Here is a 22,603-nt window from a genome sequence, read left to right as displayed (position 1 = left end):
TTACCGCTAGATGTGTATATTTTAGGGCTTTTTTCTGGCGCTTCTGCTGGCAAAAATAAAACGCTGAAACGCGGTCCGTCCTGTCAGCCGAAGGGAGAAGAAAAAAACCACAGACACAGACAGGAACGGCGACAGGAAACAGGATCATCTGCTTAGCCTGCCGGGCCCGTCTTGTTTATGTTGGCCACGGCAGTTGGCCACGTGGCCTAGTTTTTGGCACACGACAGGCGCCCGAAATGGGCCCCAAATGGTGTCCTGGCACGGCAAAAATATGAAAATATTATCCCAGCTTATCTTCACTACCGGTGGGCGTGGGGTCCTGGGTTTGAAGAATGTCACTGCGGTGCTTTCCGGGTTTTTTTTTCTACGCTCTCTACTTCGCCCAGTGAGCCAGAGGAGGCATTAATGGCAATTTGCGACGTAGGAACACACTGTGGGCTGTGCCCATTGAGGGTTAATTGAAGAACCCACGAATGCGAACGGGAGTTTTTTCGGCAACCGAAAGCGAAACCCTGTCCAGCACTATCGCGGGTTTCGCTTGGGAGCGACAGGACTCGTTCCGTTCGGTTGGCCAACCACTAATTTTGTAGAAGCACAAAGAATGAAATAAAACGGGGCACTTCGGAGGTATTAGCGTCGCTAGTGGCAACTGTTGGCTGGTGCCGAGTACCGAATTTTCGTACCGAAGGTAATAAAAATAAATAAAAATATAGAAACTCAACATAAAGCACACACACACACACACCGCCCGGTGATGAAGAGTCGCTTTAAATTATAAATATTGGATTATTATTCCACCGCATCAAACAAAAACAAAACACAGGCCCTCCAGAACATAAATTCCAATGACAGCGATTGCGCGATAAATTTCCGGCCACGCTTCAGCGCTTCGCCCGATGCGCTTCCGGTTCCGCGATGAAGATTTTTATTCATGGGTTTGTTGTGTTGGTTTTTTTTCTCTCGTTTTTCGGTTGGTCGGGTCGGCTCAAATTTGCTTTGTTTTGCCTTCCGGTGACGAGCATCGATTGTGTTTGCTCAGTGGGCTTACGCTTTTGTTTGCGTGCTATTTGCGGCCCAACTTTCTCTTACACACATACGCGAAAGCTTCCGGTGGCGGACGAAAGAAATGGCAAACGAAGTCGCGGTGTACGTTGCGCGATACGTTTCCGAGAAACCATTACCGGGCTCTGTTTTAATTGGCCACAAACGTGTTGGTCGTGGTGTTGTGGGTTGTTTAATGGATGGTTTGTGTACGACTATGCCTCAGATGGTTTTCACTTTCAAGTGGTTGCGGTGTTGAGTTCTCGCCGGTCGATTGGTCGAGTATGGGTGAGATATCATTATGTTTGTAATAATGTTTGCGATTGTGGCCTTAATTACGCTTAATGGCATCGTATGAAATCCACTACACTCTCTGTGTGGAACTTATCAATCAGCAACAACACAGAAATGCCATCAAACTAGATATGCTAGATGGTCATCGACAGCAACCGGAAAAATAATCTCCCAATCGTCCGTAATCGCTGGTCGGTTGTGGTGGCCGCAGAAACACCGGAAATGAAGAGCTCAAGCTCGGGGCCCAATGTAGCATAACGGTGCCGCTCGGTCGGTGTACAAATTACGCATTTGGCAGCATTTGACACACAGGTTAGTCACAACATTGACCCACCACCGGCATGTCCGGTCCGAATAATGTTTGTTTAGCAAGCAATAACGGCCACAGCCACCGGCCTGGCCAACTTACCGATGATCCTTCTCCCGCTTGTGGAAGGTTGTTGATGAGATTCGATACCTGCAACTGGTCCGAACGTTGCGGTGGGATGCCAGTGGTAGTTGGTGGTGCCTGGGTTGCTATCGGCACCAGTGTTCCGAGCTAGAAAAGAGTTAAAAAGATTTATTAACTCTTAATTATGCAGTTTTCTCGAAATTACACTGTGTGTTAAACAATCTCAACATATCAATCTGATTAGTTCCAACATAATATTGTGGTGTGATATTCTTTTAAATAAAACTAGCCGACCGGCGAAGGATTAATATTCCTAGGCAACCAGCTACTGCTATCAGAAATGAATCGGTTGTGAGCAAGGAAAAGCCTCAGAGTACTTAATCAATTAAAGTGTTAGACTAATTTGAATAATAAAATATGCCCGAAATAATTATCTTTATACGCCATACGCCAGTATATTTGTAAAATAAAATTAAAATTAAACAAATGTTGATAAAACCAGTGGCTTGTCAGCTGTTTTATAAAGCTAAAAACCGTTACATTCGTATAGCTGAACGTGTTAAAACACATTTAATTAAAACAGGATAATTCTGCTGTAGCCCCACAGTGCTCGTCAACGATGATGTAAAACTATATTTTCAAATTCTTCTCGATGCAGCGTTGCTGAACAATTCTACCAGTTTTTTCACTGTAATTTATTCTGTTGCCGCTCGGTTCGGCAAAACAAAAAAACTTTTGTACTCGCCAGGCATTCTTATGACGCTACAACGATGCCAAGGGCGCACGAAATAGTTCCAATTACTGCATTTTCCATTTTCTCTTTGCTAAGCATTATCCTTTTACGCGGACCACAACTTCATTTCCTGTACCAGGTGCTGACCGATCGTCCGTCCGTTGCGTGCGCGATTAATGTACCTACACAAAGCACATTACGAAATTGACTTCATGGAACCGTTTCATAAGTTGCTCGCATTGTTTCGAGATTAAGTTCACCTTTCAGCTAACGCCAGCAAGACGTGCTGGTCATTACCGGGGCTTTGGCAAATGCACATTTGCTTAATGTTTTTGTGCGCTTTCGCACTTTTTGTGTTTTTTTAAATACGTATTTTCAAGGGGATTTTATACTTCGTGTACGCTTCCATTCGCACATATATAACGTTATAGAACCGTTGAAAATTTGAATTTAATCCTAAGTTTTTGACGTCGTGCATCGAGTTACTGATAAAGTCAGTGTCGTTGTGGGGATATGGATGAGTTGGATCGAAAAATTTCAAACGGTCGAACCTGCTTCGACATTCCATTCACTGGATTGCCATTTATCTTATCGCGTGGATGCAAGTGGATAAGGAAACACTGTTTCCTGGTGGTTCAAACTTTAAAAAAAAGGTTTAAACAATCTGTTTTACTATTTTTAGGTTTTAGAAGAACGGACTTGGCCGTTTCTATACCGTTTCACTTATTTATGATAAATATTTGTTTTTCCTGACAACTTTAATATTTAAATTCTGGTGACCGATTTGCTTGCTCTGTTTTCGGTTTTCTTTTATCGGTTTTCCTTTCTGTCGATGTAACACACCGATGCCGATGTATATTATTTTACATACAAAATGCATGCAAAACATGTATCCACATTTTTTACGCATTTGTTTCGTACAACCGCTCACAACGCACCGCGGGCGATGGTTGTTTTTTAATTGAAATTAAGTGGTTTCGGCGAAGCGTTATTCGTTATGTGGTTTCGCTGCAAACTTTGTTGTGACCGCCCACGCTGTGGGGGCTGCGTGTGGTGGGATTTTGTGCAACTGTCAATAGTAAAATACTGCCGCCTCGTTCCAGTTTGTTTAAAACAATGCCCGGAACATGGGATTAAAAAACGGGCGATGAAAGGGAATTAAATTTAATTACGCTTCCAGTGATAGCTCGCGGCAGTTTATGCACTTCCCTGACAGTGATGTTGATGATTGGTGTCATTGTATTTCTAGAAAATGTTGAGCGTGCAATGTCACCAATTTGTTGAATGATTCCTCGCCAAGCGGATGCTGGAATTGATTTAAAGTATTTAGAGCATTCATTCACTGATGCATGGAAAATACAGCGCGGAAAACGAGTCTAGTTGAGATTCAATCAACCGGGTCCATTGTGAAATCATGCACCGTTTGGGTAGCTCATTACGTTCGTGTATAATTTATTAACAGTTATCAATGACGACTATGAATACATAATAACCATAAACAGGGAACGTTGTGGGTGTTGTTTTCTTTGAGACGATCCCATTCGCTAAGCCAACACTCTGACACTTTTGTATCAATGGGACATTGAAGGTGTAGAAGCCATATTAACATTAATATCCATCAGCTATTCACCAGTAGCCGGTGAAACATGAGCTTGAGGTAAGCCAGAGCTTTAGTCAGATGAATTTGGAATGGCAAATACACGACTAGTAAGGTCAGATATGATATGACTAGATTAAGCTCTTCTCTGTTTTCCCGCATCCTTCTCGGATGGCGGTTGTAACCGTTGATGTTGATAAACTTGACCAACAAGCATAAAGTATCGTATAACGATGCCATAACGACGCGAAGCAATTGATTTTGGCCGCGAAAGAATTTATGCTGAATGCTGTGGGATGCCCAACAGAATGTCTTTTCGCAGATCGATACAATAAGGTGTCAACGAAGCGTAAAAAGGAAGCAGTTATCGTACACTTACCGCAATATACTGCCAACCTTTGTTCACTCGCACCAGCAGTGCTTCTTCGTCAATGACGTAGGCGAGCGTCCCCACCGGAGTTGTAGAAGACATCTGCAGGATATACATTTAAAAGATAAAGTGAGTATGAGATAAGGTACGCTGTTTGTTACGTCCGTCGTCTGTTTGTATTTGGCTTAAGTGAAGCGAAAAGTACTATACATTATTGATGTGTTTCCTAAACAAACGATTTGTTTCATAATTTTAATTCGATTAAAGGATCGTTTGTTGTACACTAGCGATTGCCTCAGAAGTCAGGGATTGTTGAAGACCGTGCTTCGAAAAGGCGAAAACAGGACCGGCAAGTAAAGCGTTGTTGAGTGCAAATCACTTCCGTAGGGTTGCATGTGACTTTTCAGAATTGCAAGACGGCATGAGGAACATCTTGATTACCGTAGCTCATTAAGGATAACCGAAAGGATTAGAATCTGATGTACTCATTTCCTTGGTAACTTTGCATTCCGCGTTTTCTCTGGCGCCCTTTTTTTGTAACTCGCTCTCGCTTTTACGTCTGCATTTGTTTAACGAAATTGATTCTTTGAATCAGGAAAAGCCCAATAAGAAGTGCCATGCTGTCTTCGTAAAGGTCCAGTGAATTGCCTCGGTGGGTCTCTCTCGGTTTGCGAGTCCTTTCAACACACAGTGAGTTGATGGAGCTGCTCTTGAGGTGGGACGAATGATTACTGATGCCATGAATAATTGATATCACTACGAAACTGACACGGTCGCCTGCCACTCATATCCTTTTTTTCTACGATCCTTCCCATTTTTCTCCGATTCTCCTCTTATTTCACACACACACACACGTATGCGATCCAAAGGATTATGGATTCTACGGACGGCCAGTGCTTTGGAAGCAACAGCACTTACCTTTGACATGGTTTCTGCATTCTGGTACGTAACGGCTCCTGGCACGATGCGTACATTAGGCCCGTAAGCGCTTGGTATCTCGTCACTGTCGTGCAAGGATCGTCCTGCCGGCCCCGGTGGACCCGGTGGCCCTGGAGGTCCTGTAGCGAAGCAACAGAATCGAGCAAATGGAAATGAGCGCGAGCATTATGCTACAGATTGGTTTCTCTAAGTGGAAGCCATTACTCTGCCAGTAACTAGTGGGCGGATACAACTACGTGGGCAGGGCAATAGATGAGGATCATTACCAACAGAGGAAACATAATATGTGAACATGTAGAAAGGAGTACAATGTAGAATCACGCACGGCTTACGCCTAGTTTTAGTAGATCATAAATCATGTGCTGCTCATGGAGACAAGTGTCAGAAAGGCACGGGACCAAACACTACGCTCGTAAAAACACACCGTTACAGAGAGCAACAGAGATTAACATTGTCTCCGGTGCAGGCCAAGACCGCTCGGCCGGATAAGAAGAAGATTACTCATGCTAAATTTATTTTCATTTGAAGGGTGTTTTAAACAAAACCAACTCTCAAATCTTCTAGCAAGGATTAAAACCAAAAGCCGTGATGTGAGTTGAAGAATGAAGGGAAGGTTCATGGAGCGCTAAAGCGAACCAGTTCGCGTACCGGGCGTGCTGTCTTCGTAGTGGTCCTTGTGGTGTTTCAGTTCCCTCAGCGCCTTCAGCTCATCCAAACTGGACCGGCCTCCTTTTGGGGAAGGCGAAGGATCGGAAGGTTACCCGGGCCGATCCGTTCCAGACAGGTGTCAGGTGCGATTTTTGCGGTCGTTTGATGTCGGTCGCCGGCCCGGTGATGGTTCCGACAAGTAATTAATTGCGTGCGGCGTGTTTGATGTGTTTCATATTGTTATTTCGGGAATGTTGGTGATGTTGGCGAAAGGTGGGTGGCAGGCGATGATGTTTGCGATAATGATGGGTTTTATTGTGTGTTCCGATGGCACAATTGAGTTTGTTACAAACGGCAGTGAAACAGAAAGAAAATGTTATTGTAAGTGGTATTAATTTTGCGGTGGCAAGCTGTCCGTCTATTTTATTTACAGAAAAACAGCACGACATGCGACGGTGCTGTGGGAGACGGCGAACGTGGCGTCTTCCAAAAGCCCCGAGCTTACCCTGACGTCCGTAGAAGTGCTGCGAGTCGCTGCTGTAGAACGGACTCCGCGAATCCATGCCCGGATCACCCTTTTCGCCGACGATCGATAGCCCGGGCGGGCCCGGCGGTCCAGGTGGGCCCGGCGGTCCTGGCATCGGGATGTACTGTACGCCGCCATCACCGGAAGCTGCCGGTAGCCCGGGCGGTCCCGGCAATCCGTCGCGCCCGTCAATTCCGCGGTCTCCTTTGTCACCTTTCGACTGCGTTCAAAGACAGAATGAAGCAATCAGACCGGAAAAAAGCCGGCAATAAAAAGTTTGCAATCCTTTGCCTTGCAGGATTTGCGTGGTTCTCCCACTAGTCATGCAGTCATCATCATCATCGTCATCGTCGGTTGAAAGTTTGCCATTGTTTATTCATAACACACGCCGTACTGGTGCGCCCCATTCTATTTGGAAGCCTGGAGGGCGCCGGTGTCCTTGGTACTGTGACACATTAGTACCGAGTGTCGACAGCATCCTTGCAAGGACGCCAGGGGTCTCTAGTATGGCAACTACCACTGCAAATGAAGTGGCTCGTGTACTTCCGTCTGCTGCACCTGCTGTTTCACTGAGCAGTATTGTGCCGAGAACCGGCGTGAGGGCAACGTTTCTTAAACGCGCTCTACGACAGTGTGTCAAGTCAGCAGGATAAGGACTCTGGTATTGGGACTGTATGCGTGCGCACCGACAGTACAGGGGATAGAGATTTGCTTCGTTAATCTGGATAGCAGCACAAACACATGCAAGAGCACATTATTTGGCATCAACGCTTGTCGCAGGACACACGACGCGTGCCGTGTCTTAGTGTCGAGGAACATTTCCTTTCGCACCATTTTACTATGGGAGAGAGCGCGCGGGAGAAAAAAACCGAAAAAGGAGAGAGAGCGAGAGAGAGAACCTAGCATCAAAGGAAGCACATGTGTGCGCTACGTTCGCCATCGTTGCTTTGGCTATGTGCTCGACCGTAGCCTACTAAAGTTGATCCGCTTTTTAGGGGATGCATTATTTATAAAGTGCATTAACTTCGCTGCGCATGAACCGAACGTGGAGGTTTCCTGTAGTTTCGAGCAGCCGCGATGACAGCGTGTGCGAGAACGAATTCGGCTAAGGCTTTACTACCAATCGGTGTCCCTAAACAGTTTTCCCAGCAAGTTTCCGAGTGAAATGAAGCACCGCGCATGGGATTTTGGGGACGAAAGTTTCGCCGTTCGTTTCAAGCGTAACAAAAAAAACATAACACTGGATAGTACTTTCCGAGCACTGGCGCACTGTATCTGGCACGCTGAGGCGCTGGCATCGAAAGGATTGAAGGGTAAGAATTTTAGGGCAGCAAAAATGGAGACGCCTGGGGCCTCATGACCGTGCGATGGAGCCGCCTGGTGCTCCACGAGAGTTGAAAACCCCTTCTGGCGCTGATGGCGTAAATTGAACAATCGAGTCTCGTCTCGAGGGTATTGGGAAACGAGCAGAAGCAGAATGCTGCAGTAATCATGCTTGATTCCTTCCATCCCGCTCGTGACGCTTCGGGGGCTTTTGACGAAAATGTCGGTCTGTAAAATCTTGAGCAACATTATCGTTCCTCGCGGTAATGAGTTTAGCGTTTTATCACATTGCATTCGGGTGGATTGAGTTGGGCCTCTAGAACAATCAACGAAATGGTTCCGCTGATTACGGCTGCTGAAATTTGAATGAGCATTGATCGATCCCCAGCACCCATTCAACCAGAACCAATAATGAAGATGATATTGCTTCATCCTGGCCACGCCTATTTGTAGACTACTGAAAGCGATTTGAAAATCAATAATCCTAAATATATAATATCATTCAGGATTTTAACACAGAACATAGCAATACTCTCCACAACACATTAAGTCACCGAAAGTATACTTTCCTTTCAAATTGTACTTTGCCAACGCGCAAAAGAAATTAGCTCGTTTGGTCGATGATTTAAAGGAGTGCTACTACGGATGAAGAAACAACCGTCGGGTGGAACGGATTGACATCATTTTCACACGGGATAATGCAATGCTAATCACAACATGATTTATGCACTCGAAAAGACCATACACAGACACGCGCATTAGCACCCGGCCACGGGGAAGGAGGCGAACGCCCAGGGCAACGTTTGGTAATTTTGTTTCATTTTATTTTGAACACAAATGGCGTAAAAAAATCTGCAAACACGAACCAACCGAAAACGCCACTGGGAGGAAGACGTCAGTTCCAGTTTCGTCCGGAAAGGGGGGTTGCAAATTTTCGGAAGCCCCGTTTTTGTTCCAACCCGAGCTATGGTCGCAGTGCGCCCATTTTGGTCATTTTTCTGCGACGATGCCCAAGAGAGAGAGCGAGAGAGCAAGGGGGCTACTGTGGGTAGTACGAAGGGCAGCGTCGCAAAGCACGGCCAAAGACAAAATACTCGTGAAACTCGCCCCAGAAGCGGTGGCGATGCAAAAACCGGGGACGCTTCGAATAATCGCACTATCCCGGCAAGCAAAATGGCCGAAGAATGCAGACAAGCGTTTAGGGTGGAAAATTTATGACCTAGAAACGGGGTAGCGATTTCAGGAATGTGCTGGAGCCCGCCTGGGTTGGAAACGCTTGCGACTGCTTGCGGGCCCCGAGACCGAGCACACTAGTTTTCGTGTAGTTTAGTGAGATTGTTGCTGGATTTTTGTTTGCGCTCCCGCTATAACTGCTTCGTGTTCGCTATCGTATCGCGCCTCGCGTGGGTTCAATCCGAAGCCTGAAGTCAAGCCGTTTGGTTGAAGGGAACGAACCCAACGCGTCCCGTGCCCGAGTCCTACATTGTTCGACTCGATACCCGATACTGTGCTGCTGGTGGTGGTGCAAGTTGGCTCGGAACAGGGTCGCCAGATCCTCCACCGCCTGATGGGGAAGAAAATTATCGCCCCACACTAAACCAACGGACTTTCGCTGGCGTACCAACGGTTTGAGGAGTTCCCGCCCGCGAAGGACAGGTCCCAGGGAAGCTGGTGTCGGGCGGTCGAAAGGAGGTGTGCGAACGCGTTGAGGTGGAAGTTTTGCCGTGATTTAGCGCTTGCTCCAAAAGTTGGACGTGGCGCAACGGTACGGCGGGGCCGTCCGTTTATGGGGTGCCGCTTTTCGAACCTGTCAGGCAGCCGCACGAGCGAGCCGTGATTTCTCGCGAACCGCCCGAAAGCTCGGTTGATTTGTGGATGCTTCTCTCCGTTCGTGCTGGTCAAAACATTTGCCGCCTTGGCGAGCGCCGCCTTCCACTATTTATGAGACTCTGGTTCTACTGGCATACTGAAGCACATTTTGCATAAAAGTTTTGGATACTTTTCGTGCTTCGGTTATGCCTCGAGGTGCTACTTTTAGAAGGGCGCACGTCTTATGGTTTTGGATGTCTAAGATTGTGAAACCAACTATTTGATTTTTCTAGAAACTGCCCAAAAAGCTAGTTATTTATCAAACAAGAGCAGAAACATGGGTAGAATTAATCCTTTCTGTATTTTATGTTTCCAGTACTCCAATAAAGGTGTTAAAGGTAAATAATTTCTAGGAAAATTTCCGTTATTATGTACTGCCACAAAGAAGGTTGGCTGATGAATGTTCCGCGTTGTTTGTGCTTTGTGAGTAACCTAGACACTCTTCGAGTGAAATAGTTCACCAAAAATAAAAAATAAAACCAAATGCCCGCACCACGCTGGCGAAAGTTCTGTCACACACTGTCCGTCCGGCCAGAGGTGAGAGAAAAATGCAGCGAAAAACTGGAGCCCAACACCATCCATTATGAAGCCTTGCGGTCCTGCTCGCCATTCAGTTCATGGCCCGACGATAAACTTTCGCTTAATTTTCAAACCGAGCGGTCAGTCAGAGATTTAGAAAGTCATGATTAATTAAGTAGCCTCCGGTGACTCTTATTATATTGCCGGCGGTCAGGGCGAAAGTTGCAATGGCTGCAGCCGCAGCCGGATTAAGAGCGCTGCACTTTTCTCTTTCGGTATGATTGGAATGTATTAAAAAAAAAGCCGGCTCAAAGTTGCTGACAGACGGTTGGGTTTTAAGCTACGATAAAAGCTGGAGCTTGAGTTCGAGTTCGAGCTCTGGTTGGCTCATGTGGCGGGGCTCATAGGTGTAGGAGCATTTCCACAATTGGTGGAGTAAAGCGAGCAGCTACGGGGTAATTCCTTAGAAAGTCTCATTAGTACTCTGTATCGACCGAGTTGTCGACAGCACAATGGAAATGTGAATCAATTGCACCTTAACAAGTTTGCGGATACCAAACCCTACCACTGTTAGGGTAAGTGACTTGTGTTTCTGTGTAATCTTTCTTATAGGAATCGGGACGTAGCACGTAATGTGGATTACAGCGAGGACATCGAAAGTTGAATTTTATTGCGTCAATACGATTTCATGCTGAGAATGGAGCTATAATTTTGAGCATTACTGTAAATGAAGACTAGTTCTAGAAAACAGTTAACGTACTATTCTTATACGACCTTTTATTGTCTTGCAGAAACAGGATTGAAGCATATAACTGTCTCTGAAGAGCATCAGCAGTCGACGGAAATAGTGGAAAATGGCTGTAACTTGTCGGCGAAAAATGACTAAACAATGGCAAAGATTGCGACAACGATTTCATTGCGCTGTAACATAAGCTCGTCAACAGTTTCACTACTTACGGCGCGTAACGCTAGGCTGTCTCCTTTTTCTCCTTTCTGCCCTGGATCGCCCTTCGGCCCCTGTCGTCCCTGTTTAAAGTATTTAGAGATTGGAGAAAAGTTAATACCATCGACAAAATCTGCTGGCAGCTGGCAGGTTCCGCTGGTGCAAAGGCCAAGACTGCTGTAATGATAACCCTGTGGAATGCGTTGGCTTGTGTCGCATCACCATGAACAGCTTGGAGGTGTGAGGATGGTTTAATTTGTTTTTACCACGCAACGTGTTCTGGATTGCCGAGGGCCGGGAATATTGGGCCGTGCACCCGCACGACGTCGACGGTCGAACTTACGGTGGTCATTAGGTTATGTTGTGCTGATTTTTATCACTACTCAACTGGAACTGGTACTTACCGGCCACGTTTCGCCCATGCCGCCCGGTTTACCCGGTGGCCCGATCGGACCCGGTGGGCCCGTTTTGCCCCTCCGTCCCCGCTGTCCACGTTCGCCTTTGTCGCCTTTGTTGGCCTACGAAGAACACGAAGCAACCGTATTTCCCATTTACCGTATTACGAGGACAATAATTGCAATAAAATTAAAGGGTGTATTTTGGTAAAGGATTGGCCATTAGCTATTTGAAGTCGTCACGATGAAATTGATACGAAGGGTGATTCGAGGTATTAAACGCTCGAAAACAGTCACGAAAAATTGTACACCATGTCGACGATGTGTAAAATATGTAATCCAATTCAATTGAATCTGTACATTAGGTTTAATGATGTTTTTTTAACACTTTTGCGGATTCGTTTGAATGATTCAATATTTAATTTTATCTAGAAACTGAGCCACTGGTTAGCATAAAATGATGGTAAAAAGTACTATAATTATGATACATACGGGTCACAAAACCCACACTAGGATTAGACCCTTTTGTTACTCCACCATAGAAGTGGACTTGAAAATGACCTGCGACCGAGTAGAACGTATACATACCGTCTGCTAGTGTGCCGCTTTTTCCATCAAACAATTTAGTGGAACGCACAGGGGCGCACAGACTAAGGGCTGCCTGATTCATGCTCCGTTCAGCTGAACGGATTTTCTATGCTGTCATGGTCTTTTCGTAGCGTTTTTCGCCCGCAGCATACATTGCACGGGGTCGAGAGCAATCGTTTTTAATAAAAAGAAAATGCCTTGCAATAGGGTTTTGCATACGCCAACAATGCACACAGGACAACCGAGTGCACGGAACATACAAAGAATCCGGTGCATCCTGTGTTTTCGATGGCATTGCTCGCCAAAAGGCCCGCGCTGGAATGTTGCCCTCGTGACGGGCGAACGCGCACGTTCACGTTCACTGTGAAGGCAAGCAGCCGGAGGCCAACAATGTTAGGAAGCTAATAAACTACAAACTGCTGCTCAGCGGCGCTGGCCGGTCCTGTGGTGCGCTAGGCTAGGCAGCGTCAGCATCATTTAGTCGGGGCCCACGAGTCTGGTAGCCGATCCGATTTGCTGCATCCGTAATGTGGCCGTCACCGGAGGTGCCACGAGAATGTGAATGATGTCACGATAAATTGTCCAATAAACTGGACCCGGAAGGAGTTCCAGCTCAAGATGGAGCGAATCGCGGAGGGTGGTTTTCGTGAAAGAATACAAAGAACTAACACGCTACTGGAAAAGAGCCGACCCATCGGTTGCACTTACCCGCGAGGAGTTGAACGCCACGTTTTCGTTGATGATGAACTCGGGCCCCTTGTCGCCCTTCGCTCCCGGCGTGCCCCGTTCGCCCTTGTCCCCCGGCAGACCCGGATGCCCCGGGAGACCGGTTTCACCGGGCAGCCCGGGGCTACCGTCGAAACCGTTTGGCCCACGGGGTCCCGGAGGTCCGGCTGGTCCCGCCTGGCAATGGCAGCTACCGTTGGAACCGCCTTCGGACTGGATGACCATCCCGGGAGGACCGGGTGGTCCGGCGGGGCCCAGATCTCCCGTGTTACCTTTCTCGCCCTTCGGTCCGGAAGCTCCCGTTTGGCCGGGGATCCCTGGAATGCCGGGAGTACCGGTCGGTCCTTTCGGGCCTGGCTGTCCGTGCGTCCCTTGGTGGCCCTGGATTGTTTTCCGAAGAGGAACGAGTTAATAAACGGTTTCAATTGGAGAAGTACACAACCTAATACTGGGTGTTAGCAGATGGTTTATTACACTAGTGAGCAGCATGCTGAGTAGTTGCGAAATCTTGAGAGTAAAACATAATTTAATATAACTACAACATAAGCAGACAGGAAAGCTACTTCCCAACAAAACCATATTGCGCCAAAACACTTATCTCCATTCGGGTTCGGTAAATGAGCAAAAAAGTAATTCACCGGTGCCATAGTTGTCACGTACGTTAGCAGTTCCAACGCGACAAAACTCCAATCGTGATGCTTTATCATAATTCCAACTTCTCGTGACCGTAAGCAACCAACATAGCGCCGTCCAAAACGTTACCCGAGCGAACACCGGGACACCGTTTGTGGAGCAAACTTTTCATGCACTTTTGCTGGCGCTCCAGCGACCCGCAGATGGAAATGAGGTAAGGTCGGTTGATTCTCAGGTTTTCCATTTGCTTTTTGGGCGAGATTTTGTGTGCTCCCAAAGTACAGATCTTGCGCGGGTTGTACTTGACGGGGCCATGACGCCTACCGGCTGTTGGTGGGTTGTTTTGTGGGCAACGAAATTAAAGAGCATTGTTCGCCCAAAATGGGAAGGTGTGCAACAATTCGAAGCATGCTGAAAGGAGCTGCTAACGTGTTGGGGAGTAGTATTTTTCGTTTTAAAAATTGTAACTAACACACAGCAGACGTAGAACTTAAATGCTGAGCAAGAAATTAATCTACTCAGTTCGAGTTCCGAAGTAGTTCGGTGTTCAAAGGTTTGGTCGAAATGCTGTCTACTGGCACACTCCTGCCCCAGCAAGTGGTGTCCTTCATAAGATGACGCTCGCAGTCACCGCCATCCACAGATTTGCGAAATTCACCACGGTGTCACATGCTTCTCGCTTCAATTCACGTTCCAAGTGCACCATTATCGATCTCCACTTTAACGGTTCAGCGAAAGTGGTAATAATTACATCACAACAGCTACCGACGCTAAGAGCAACGCAAATTACGCGTATTGGCAAATTGATTACAACGAAAAACGAAATGAAAAAAAGCAAACCGAAGCATACGTCTACATAAAGCAACGCATAAACACAAAAGTGGACAACATCAAAGAACTGGAGAGGCGAATAAAAATCGGTGTTCGGGGGTTTTCACGCGACCATACCCGTTCGCCTTTGGCACCGGTCAGACCCGGATCACCGCGGTCCCCTTTGGTGCCGTGTTCGCCCTTCTCGCCCGGGAATCCGAACTCGCCCTTCTCGCCCGGTTCCCCCTTCAGTCCGGGCGATCCACCACGCATCCCCTGGATCGGTGAGCCCAGCATCGATTCCTGCGGTGCCGACCGAAAGGTTTAGGAAGGATGGAACAATCGGAAGGGTAAATCAGGGTATGGGAAGGATGGAACAATCGGACGGGTAAATCAAATCGGGTTGGTAGGTAGACCCCACATTCCATTGAGGTTTGCCAGGTGCCAGGTTTGTTGGAGTGGTCGGAAGGTGAAGACAGAAAAAGAGAGAGAGCAAACAGAGAGACGATACCCGGTTAGAGTTGGCTCCTTCTAGTTGAGCGAAAGTTTTGAACCGAAAAGATGATTAGAAAAAAGAAAACAGGTTCGCCCTCCGAAAGTGTCCCCGAACGAAGAAGTCACCGGAGCGCTTGTCGTCGCGAAGCCATTATTCTAGGTCGCTTCCCATTGCCCGCATTTGCTGTCAGTGTCGCGGAGGTTAAACGATCTGGTCTCGGGCTCGGCTTCTGGAGGAAGCCAACCAAAAGCTGGTTCCAGAATAGAACCCGCGCAATAAAGAACGTGAAGCGAAACAAAATGGTGAAAACTTTTCTGCGAGTTGCGAGACACTTTTCTGCTGCTGGTTTCGGGTGCGGGGCGAGCGATGAAGTTGTACCGACCCGGTGCTGATTGTCAGAACTTATGAGCCGGCTGGCCGCCCTTGTCAGTGTCTTGGTTCCGTGTCTAGTGCTGGGACTGTAGGTACAAGCGGCGTATAAATATTGTTTTATTGTACCGGCCATTCATCATTCGTCTTGCCGGTGCGTTTTTGCTGACTTCCATATTTCAATTGTAGAACAGTCCTTGATCCGTCTCGCACCTGGGGACACCGGCCGGTGTGTGCAAAGGTGCTCTCGTGGGTCATCTCTCTCGGCAGGTGGAACGTAAAGTGGTGTTGTTGAATAAATAAGCATCACAAATTGAATGGAACCAGATTTAGCCGCATATTCCGCGCTACGGACTCTACGGTTAGTGTCAGGGTGCGCCATAAGCCGTTTCGTTGGTGGACGTTCTTTTGATCTTCTTCTGGGTGCACTCTATTGTGTGTAGCTGGGGCCGTGCTGGGGCCGTATGGTATTCCGAAGAGCGATGCACATTTTAATCATGGCGGCCAGCAGTGGTCACAACACAAGCGCGGCTATAGATTTAATTGCATTCCTTGCGGGCTTGTGCCGCGATGGGCGGCGAATTGCATGCTGTGACCAATTCCATTTGGCATTCTGCCACCTAAGCGACTTGTTTTATTATTTATCCAAAACGTCATAAAATTATTCGATTGTAGCTCTAGAGCGGCCATCTTGATTTGGGAAGTTCTTCGTTCCTCCAGATGAGAATGAGTTTCGTTGAACAAGAGCGAGAGAGAGTTGCGGTGTCTTCCAAGTGGTCACCTCTCCAACTTCATCAACCTTTCACCTTCCGGGTCGCTAGCTGGGTCGACTAATGAACTCCTCCGATGAGACCTGGTAGTGTTCCCTGCTACGAGGCCTACACGCTGAAAACATCAAAAGCGACCCCATAATGAACCTGCCCTTCCCCCACACCACACACACACAAACAGGTTTGCCCGGATCCCACTTGGCTGTACCTTGAACATCCGCGACGGATTCCAATTAGTCTAGAAATAGTTAAGTTATAAATGCGTTATGGTTTCAAACAGGAGATCGGAAACAGAAACAGAAAAAAACACAGATAGAAAGAGATAGAAACAACTGATGCGTTAGTAGTGCTGCGTTGCCGTTGCTTATTAGTGGCTGAAATGAGGCGGGTTAGGGGGGGGCCTAATTAGGTCCGACCACTTTTGACGGTGGACGGGCCAGAGAATGCCGGGTGGTGGGTTAGTTTCGCTTGTGGCCGCCTGCTGGCCTGCAACACTTACATCATAGTTCTCCGGAAGCCCCGGAGGTCCCGGTGGTCCGGCGGGCCCCGGTACGCCCGGAGCCCCATCCAACCCCGGTTCCCCCTTGCTTCCCTGCAGACCCTCCGATCCGGCGGCGCCCTGGTCACCGCGGTCCCCCCTGTCGCCCTTGGGCCCGGGGAGGCCACGCTCGCCCTGCGGACCAGTGACACCCTGTGAACACGGAGAGAGACGGACAGTGTTAGACAGTGTGACCGCGGCACCTCCGACCGCGACCGCGACTTACCGTCAGACCGGGGGTTCCCGTCTTGCCCTCCTTGCCGGGCATTCCTTGAGGCCCGCGGAGATACTCGCGAAGCTTGCTGTCCATTTTGAGCTCCTCGATGATGAGCGTCGCGTTGCACGAACACTGACCGGGGTACTTCCGGTTGGGCAGCGTGTCGTAGAGCTGCGTGGAAAAGGATAGACCCCTGGTTTAGACTTTTGCGCATGATTCTCCATCACTTTCGATCGCCTCTCACCTGCGACAGTCGTTTCTGTGAGTGTGCCCAAGTGTCCAAGCGGAGTTAGCGGTTAGCGTGAAGAGAACGCACAAGACCCGGGGGGGTTAGTGTCCAGCACCCGTTACATTGCTCTCGGGGGTTCTACTTACCAGCTCGTCGCCGGATCCATCGTTGTCGAAGTACCCGCCGCCCTTGGGTCCAGCAGCTCCCGGTGCACCCGGTGGTCCCGGAGGCCCCTGCGGTCCGGGGGGACCCGGTGGCCCCCGGATACTCTCACCCTTGACGCCCCGCTCACCCTTGTCACCCTTCAGTCGGTAGCCGTATTCGGGCGGTGGTGGCGAAATCATCGGTGGCTCGTTGAAGCCCCCATCGTCATCACCACTTTGCTGGAAAATTCAAACAACACCAAGAGAGCAAAAGAAAAAAACAGTTATTAATAAACTGACCGCGGGCCATGGGTTTCCCTTTTCCTCCCATTAGCCTTCCCGGATGGTTTAACGGTTATGGAGCGATCATGTCCGCATTGGCGTTGGAGACGCCACACCTTCCACATTCGCAGATAATCGAACCGGTTCCTGGGGTCGTTCTTGGAAGCTTCGTAGACAGACGGGAAAATCGCTCAACAAACGAGCGCGATTAGTGTAATTAGCGGGCCAGGCCGGCTATTAATGTTTCGGTCACGCTCCTTAAACGATCCCCCCCCCCTCTCTCTCTCTCTCTCTCTCTCCCTCTCTGTCGTCGTTTCGCCTAATCAACTTGGTGGCCACCGGCTAAGATTGGAAAAGCAAAACAAAGCGGTGCGCTTTTCCGGCCGTACAGTGGCAAAAAAGTTAGATAATTGCCTTCCATCCATCGATGGTGGTGTTCCTCGAAACGAAGTGTTTTATCGTATTCCGGGAATGGGGATTACGACGGCCACACCGCAGCCAGCCGTAACAAAACCGGCACTCGGGGTTGTCCTCGGAGATCCACGGAAACGGCCAGCAGCAGTGTACCGAAAGTTTCGCTTAATTTATTCTGATTAGATCGTTTTTGACTTGATTGGTGCGATGGTTGATGGGTTGGTTTCCCGCGAGACGTGCGAAAAGTGTTGCCAACAACGCTTATCCGGAGCTATCGAGACCCGATTCGTGCGATTTAGTTTTCCGATCTGCTTCCGATCTGTTCTGCTAGCCGAGGAACGTGAGCCGTGTAGCCAGCGATCGTTCAAGGGTCCTGCTGAGAAACTCACTTAGCATTGGAGATAATTTAGCCGTCCCTGGGTGAAGCGGTTCGATTCGGGGCCGAAAAAAAAAATTGAGAAACAATTTTGGCCAACAAAAACTGGGAAACCTACAAAAGGTTGAAAACTCCCGTAAAGTAAATGTATTTGATTATCATATTTTATCGATTGGGCCGATCCCGGCTGCGGCCCAAGTTTATCCAGTCGATTGATAAATTGTTGAGCCCCCCGCAGCAACAGCAACGAGAAAAACGGCACGGCACGAAAAAGTAGAGTAAACGGAATTAGGAATTTGTTGAACATCCTTCAGAAGAACCCAACATTCCGCAAGGGTACACCACCCTTTCTGATGGGCCATCAAATTCCTCGATCCGCGCAAGATTTTCGCTCCACGGTCCACGGTATCCTTCCAGGAAGAAGGCATTTCAACTAATCCGCATTCGGTCGACAACGCGGACGAAGGGACGGCCTACGGGACAATCGAATCTTAGCAACGCAACGCTCGCCTGGGCTCCGGCGTTGGGTAAGCGTTTATTTCCGCCTATTTGCTAAAACAGCACCGAACGGGGCCCGCAACTAGCGTGAAGAAAGTGTTGAAGTTGCGAAGCAGAAGTGTGTCAGGAAGAAAAAAATCCTCCGAACAAAAGGGCGACCAAAAAGGCGGGAGCTGCTGTTTTGTAAACGTGTCACCGCTACACGGAACACTGAAAAGCGAAGCATTAACGCTCCGATAAATTTGAATAGGTTTCGCCCAAGAAAGCTAACCCTGGCAGGAACTTCGACGCTTTTTGGTTCCAAGGGCCGTTCCCGGGGTTTGTAAGGATAATGGACGTAGACATTTGAACGCCGTTTAAACGCCGAGCTTGATGCGCGATGTTGATGCCTCCCGCGAGTGAGAAATCATTGGGATGAAGTGTGAAGCGGATCATGTCCTTAGAGTGAGTGAAAAGAGAACCGTGTCGAAGCGCCCGAGCTTTGGCGCGGGTCCACGTTTCTTCTGTCAAGTTCGTCTCATTGTCTCTCGAAACGATCCGCGGTCCGGACAGCGGAGCAGCAGACAAAAGCGTAATAAGAGAAAAGTGCATATTCAAGTAGTGGTTGGAGCGGTTGCCAAACAATGTTTGGAAACCGATTAAAATCATAACGTTTCGTGTCCGCCAAGAGGATAATATTTCTGCTGGGTCCTGTCGCACCCGAACTCCCAAAACAATCAATCAGAATGCCTTACTGGAGCGCCTTTTGGTGCCGTCAAAGTCCGCAAGTCGCAGATTAAGACCGGTCTATCGAGAAAGATCCTCGGAGTCATAATTGGTACAAGTCTAAAGAAATATCCGTATCACTTTCAGAGCCTTCCCGGGGCCACTCAAAGGACGAGGCTTATTTGACGATTTCAAAAGAAATGGGATAAGTTCAACCCACGAACGACTCGTCTGGTGCGCGAGGATTATGGGCGCCAAAAGTCTCGGAACAAGATGAAAGCCAAAGATTACGCTTCGTCGGACGACCATGGTCGGCCAGGACCATTGGGCTGCCGTTCACTCACAAAATGGATGGTTCAAATATTTGTCGAAGAATAATTAAAACTTCGACCAAATTGACAACGAGACGCAGTTCCGTGCCGGAACTGCTCTCTGAGCTCCGCGGGTCCAGGAGGAGAACTGACTTGGGCGCTGGTTGGCTTTGGTGCGAACAATGGGGTTGCGGTGCGGTGTGTTTTAATGAGTTTGTGTTTGACCGCCTTGTTGGAAGCAATGCGCCGAGCTGGGAGCACTTCACAATTCTTAGCAAACTCATCCCTTTGAATTGGTCCCACCGACCTTGCAAGACGTTGCATTCGTTGGATTAAAACGATTCCTGCAAGAGCAGGGCCATTACCGGTGATCGCGGACGTCACTGGAAACATGCTATTACCGTGAAGGCAGCTGCAGCGAGCGGCACCATCGCAGGTACTGCGGAACGGATGCTTCACGCCAGCAGGGCTGAATCCCTGAACACTCTACTCGGGGTGTCTCTGGTGGCAGCGCTCACTTTCCCACGAGGATGCGACTGCGTCGTCAGCACATCTGCGACCGGTACGAAGATCGCTGCCAGGAACTTGTCAACACTCCCAACACACGGGGCTTGGCAGTGGGATGCGTGTGTGTTGAAATAACTTAATTAAACCCACTCAGCCGCGTGGGACCATAAACTTATTAATTTAATTTCGCCCCATTTCTGGTAAGTTTCGCTCTCGCTGTCAGCGGCGGTAACACCTTTTATTCGTCGGACCTGCGACTCTTTTCGCACCCGAACACCGGAGCCATTTCTTGCGCTTCTCTCTTTTGGTTGCAGATGTGGTTAGTTAAAAGAAACCGGGGCGAAGCGTGTAACATGCAGCGTTATTAGGTTCCGTATCTTAGCGGTCTCATTCTCAACTTGCCCGTATGTGGGCGTCCGAATGGAAATAAATTGCTAATCGTGTTATGGTGAAAGTTTTTCTAACCGTCGATGGAAAAGGATTTTTCTATGGAAATGGCGCAAATAGCGACCATACTTTCTTCATCGTGCATATTTTGAAAGGACCCCCGGAAGTTTTCGTCACCGACTTGGGAGCAGTTGACTTCAACCGTGTGCGATGCAGTCTTACTGGCAGCTGGTCATGGAGCCTATTATTTCTACCTAGAAAGTGACGTAAGATCCTTATCGCTTATTCTATTTCGCAATTTTAGAACATCGACATGCAGCTCTACGCTAGTGATACGGACCGCAACTGGGGCAGGGTTTAGCGTCACGCCACTTTTCGCAATGGCACGGTTCGTTGACAAGCTTTTAGCGTTACCGAAGCAGTTGATATCAGACGACTGTTGACTGTCTGCCAGAAGGTCTTGTTTACGGCAAGTTTCCAAGTGCCAATAACCTCTTCTGTCCGACAAACCGCTAGAAGGAACCGCTCTGTATTCTGCCGGAGTGCGGGTGTGTTACTATATCAAATACCACGCAAATTGGCGTCTTTACCTTTGATTCGTCAACCGATCCTTCACATATCATGGCGGCCCGTGAAGAACGTTCGCCGCTCTATGATGATAATGGTTACTGGCTGCTAAGGGCTCCCAAACCATTTATCGAAACCTTGGGCGGGAGCGCAAAGATTTTTGCAGCCTCGAATTTCTCACAACAAACGTCGTGGGCACGGGAACTGGGTAACGCATGCCAGGATGTCAAACGCTTTAAGGCAGCTGTCAACTTGTCATCATAACACTCCGGGAGGATTGTGGTTTGGTTTTGCGATCCAATCCGGAAAAAGACCCTCAGTCTATACTGTCGGTGTGAGAAGCGAATGGATTCCAAACATTGGCTATACGGTGTGGCGGAACGATCCACGGTCTCGTAGTGGCAAGAAAGAGTGCCCTGGTGCCTTGTGGAGAGACATTTAATTCGGGCACACGCCATCTACACTTTTGACGCAGCCGAATTCAGAGACACCTCGTTGGAGGAGCCCACTCCGGGATGGCTCTAGCAATTCTTCATGGTTCAAGTTGGTTTGGCAGCCTCTACCTTATGCCGATCGTCAAGCGTTGGCTGGGCTGTATTTCGCTGTCATGGCGCCTACTCGAGAACGGCGAACGTCAACCGTCGTGCTATATTTCCACGAACTCCCATTTCTAAGTTTCAAATTTCAGCCAGCAACACCGGGAAAGAGCTATGCTACGCAGCGAGGCAGCAGCGTCAGCTCCGTAGGCGGATACTGCTTATAAAGTCGGAACGTGTCTTTGGCGCTCTTTGTGTTGGGCGATCCACCCAAACGCAGCTATCGCTTCCAAAAAGGCAGATAGGTGTCGTGCGGTACGTCGTACATTTTATTGCCCAATTCGTAAATCGAGCATTGCGTGCGCTCGTACCGTTACCAAGAACTTTGCGCGAAGAATAGTGGCGGTCCCGGGTCTCCTGTAGGCAGGTGGAGCGAATGATGGTAATTTTTGAATGCTCCTTCGAAATTGGATACCTTAAACGGTGCTGTCTAAGGTTCTGTACGTCACATGCGTACATCAACGGTGACGGTGTGGCACCAAATTCGTGGGCTCATAAAAGCGGCGCGCACACACACGCACGCACGGGTAATGACGTAAACACAATTTGCCGCAACCTTTTCCCCCTTCGGATTCAACGCCCAGGGGGTGTGGGTTCAAGGTAGCTCAAGTTCGACGGCAATGGTTCTGAACACGCCGTTCGTTTTTAACTAGGGCGCAGATACTCTCACGAGGGAGCGGTTGAAATCACGGGATTCCTGGATTAATTACTCTTGGCGTAACATTTTACGAGTGCATTCGGGCGATAGTTCCCCCAGAACGACGTCCCGCTCTTGAATCGAGCAGACCGAAGGGCCGAGACTACGTTTCATGAACCTGAGTCAAGTGCACTGATCCATTCCATGTAAAGTACG

General features: G+C 48.5%; 1 protein-coding gene across 1 annotated transcript in view; it reads right to left on the bottom strand.

Annotated features, from left to right (window-relative positions):
* The window catches only part of LOC128278044 (collagen alpha-1(XVIII) chain-like), a 28,044-nt gene extending 14,875 nt beyond the window's left edge, over positions 1-13,169 (bottom strand). Inside the window, exons 1-7 of the mRNA XM_053016683.1 lie at positions 12,885-13,169; positions 11,598-11,711; positions 11,208-11,276; positions 6,519-6,759; positions 5,345-5,484; positions 4,436-4,528; positions 1,745-1,873 (exon numbers count right to left, since the gene is read on the bottom strand). Coding sequence (XP_052872643.1) covers positions 1,745-1,873; positions 4,436-4,528; positions 5,345-5,484; positions 6,519-6,759; positions 11,208-11,276; positions 11,598-11,711; positions 12,885-13,127 — 1,029 coding nt within the window. The 5' untranslated portion in view covers positions 13,128-13,169. The remainder of the gene's footprint in view (positions 1-1,744; positions 1,874-4,435; positions 4,529-5,344; positions 5,485-6,518; positions 6,760-11,207; positions 11,277-11,597; positions 11,712-12,884) is intronic.
* Between the last annotated feature and the right edge of the window lie 9,434 nt (positions 13,170-22,603).

The sequence above is a fragment of the Anopheles cruzii genome, chromosome 2 (assembly GCF_943734635.1).
Source record: "Anopheles cruzii chromosome 2, idAnoCruzAS_RS32_06, whole genome shotgun sequence".
Taxonomy (NCBI): Eukaryota; Metazoa; Arthropoda; class Insecta; order Diptera; family Culicidae; genus Anopheles; species Anopheles cruzii.
Note: the sequence above shows the minus strand (reverse complement) of the source record. Positions and strands in the feature narration are given on the sequence as shown.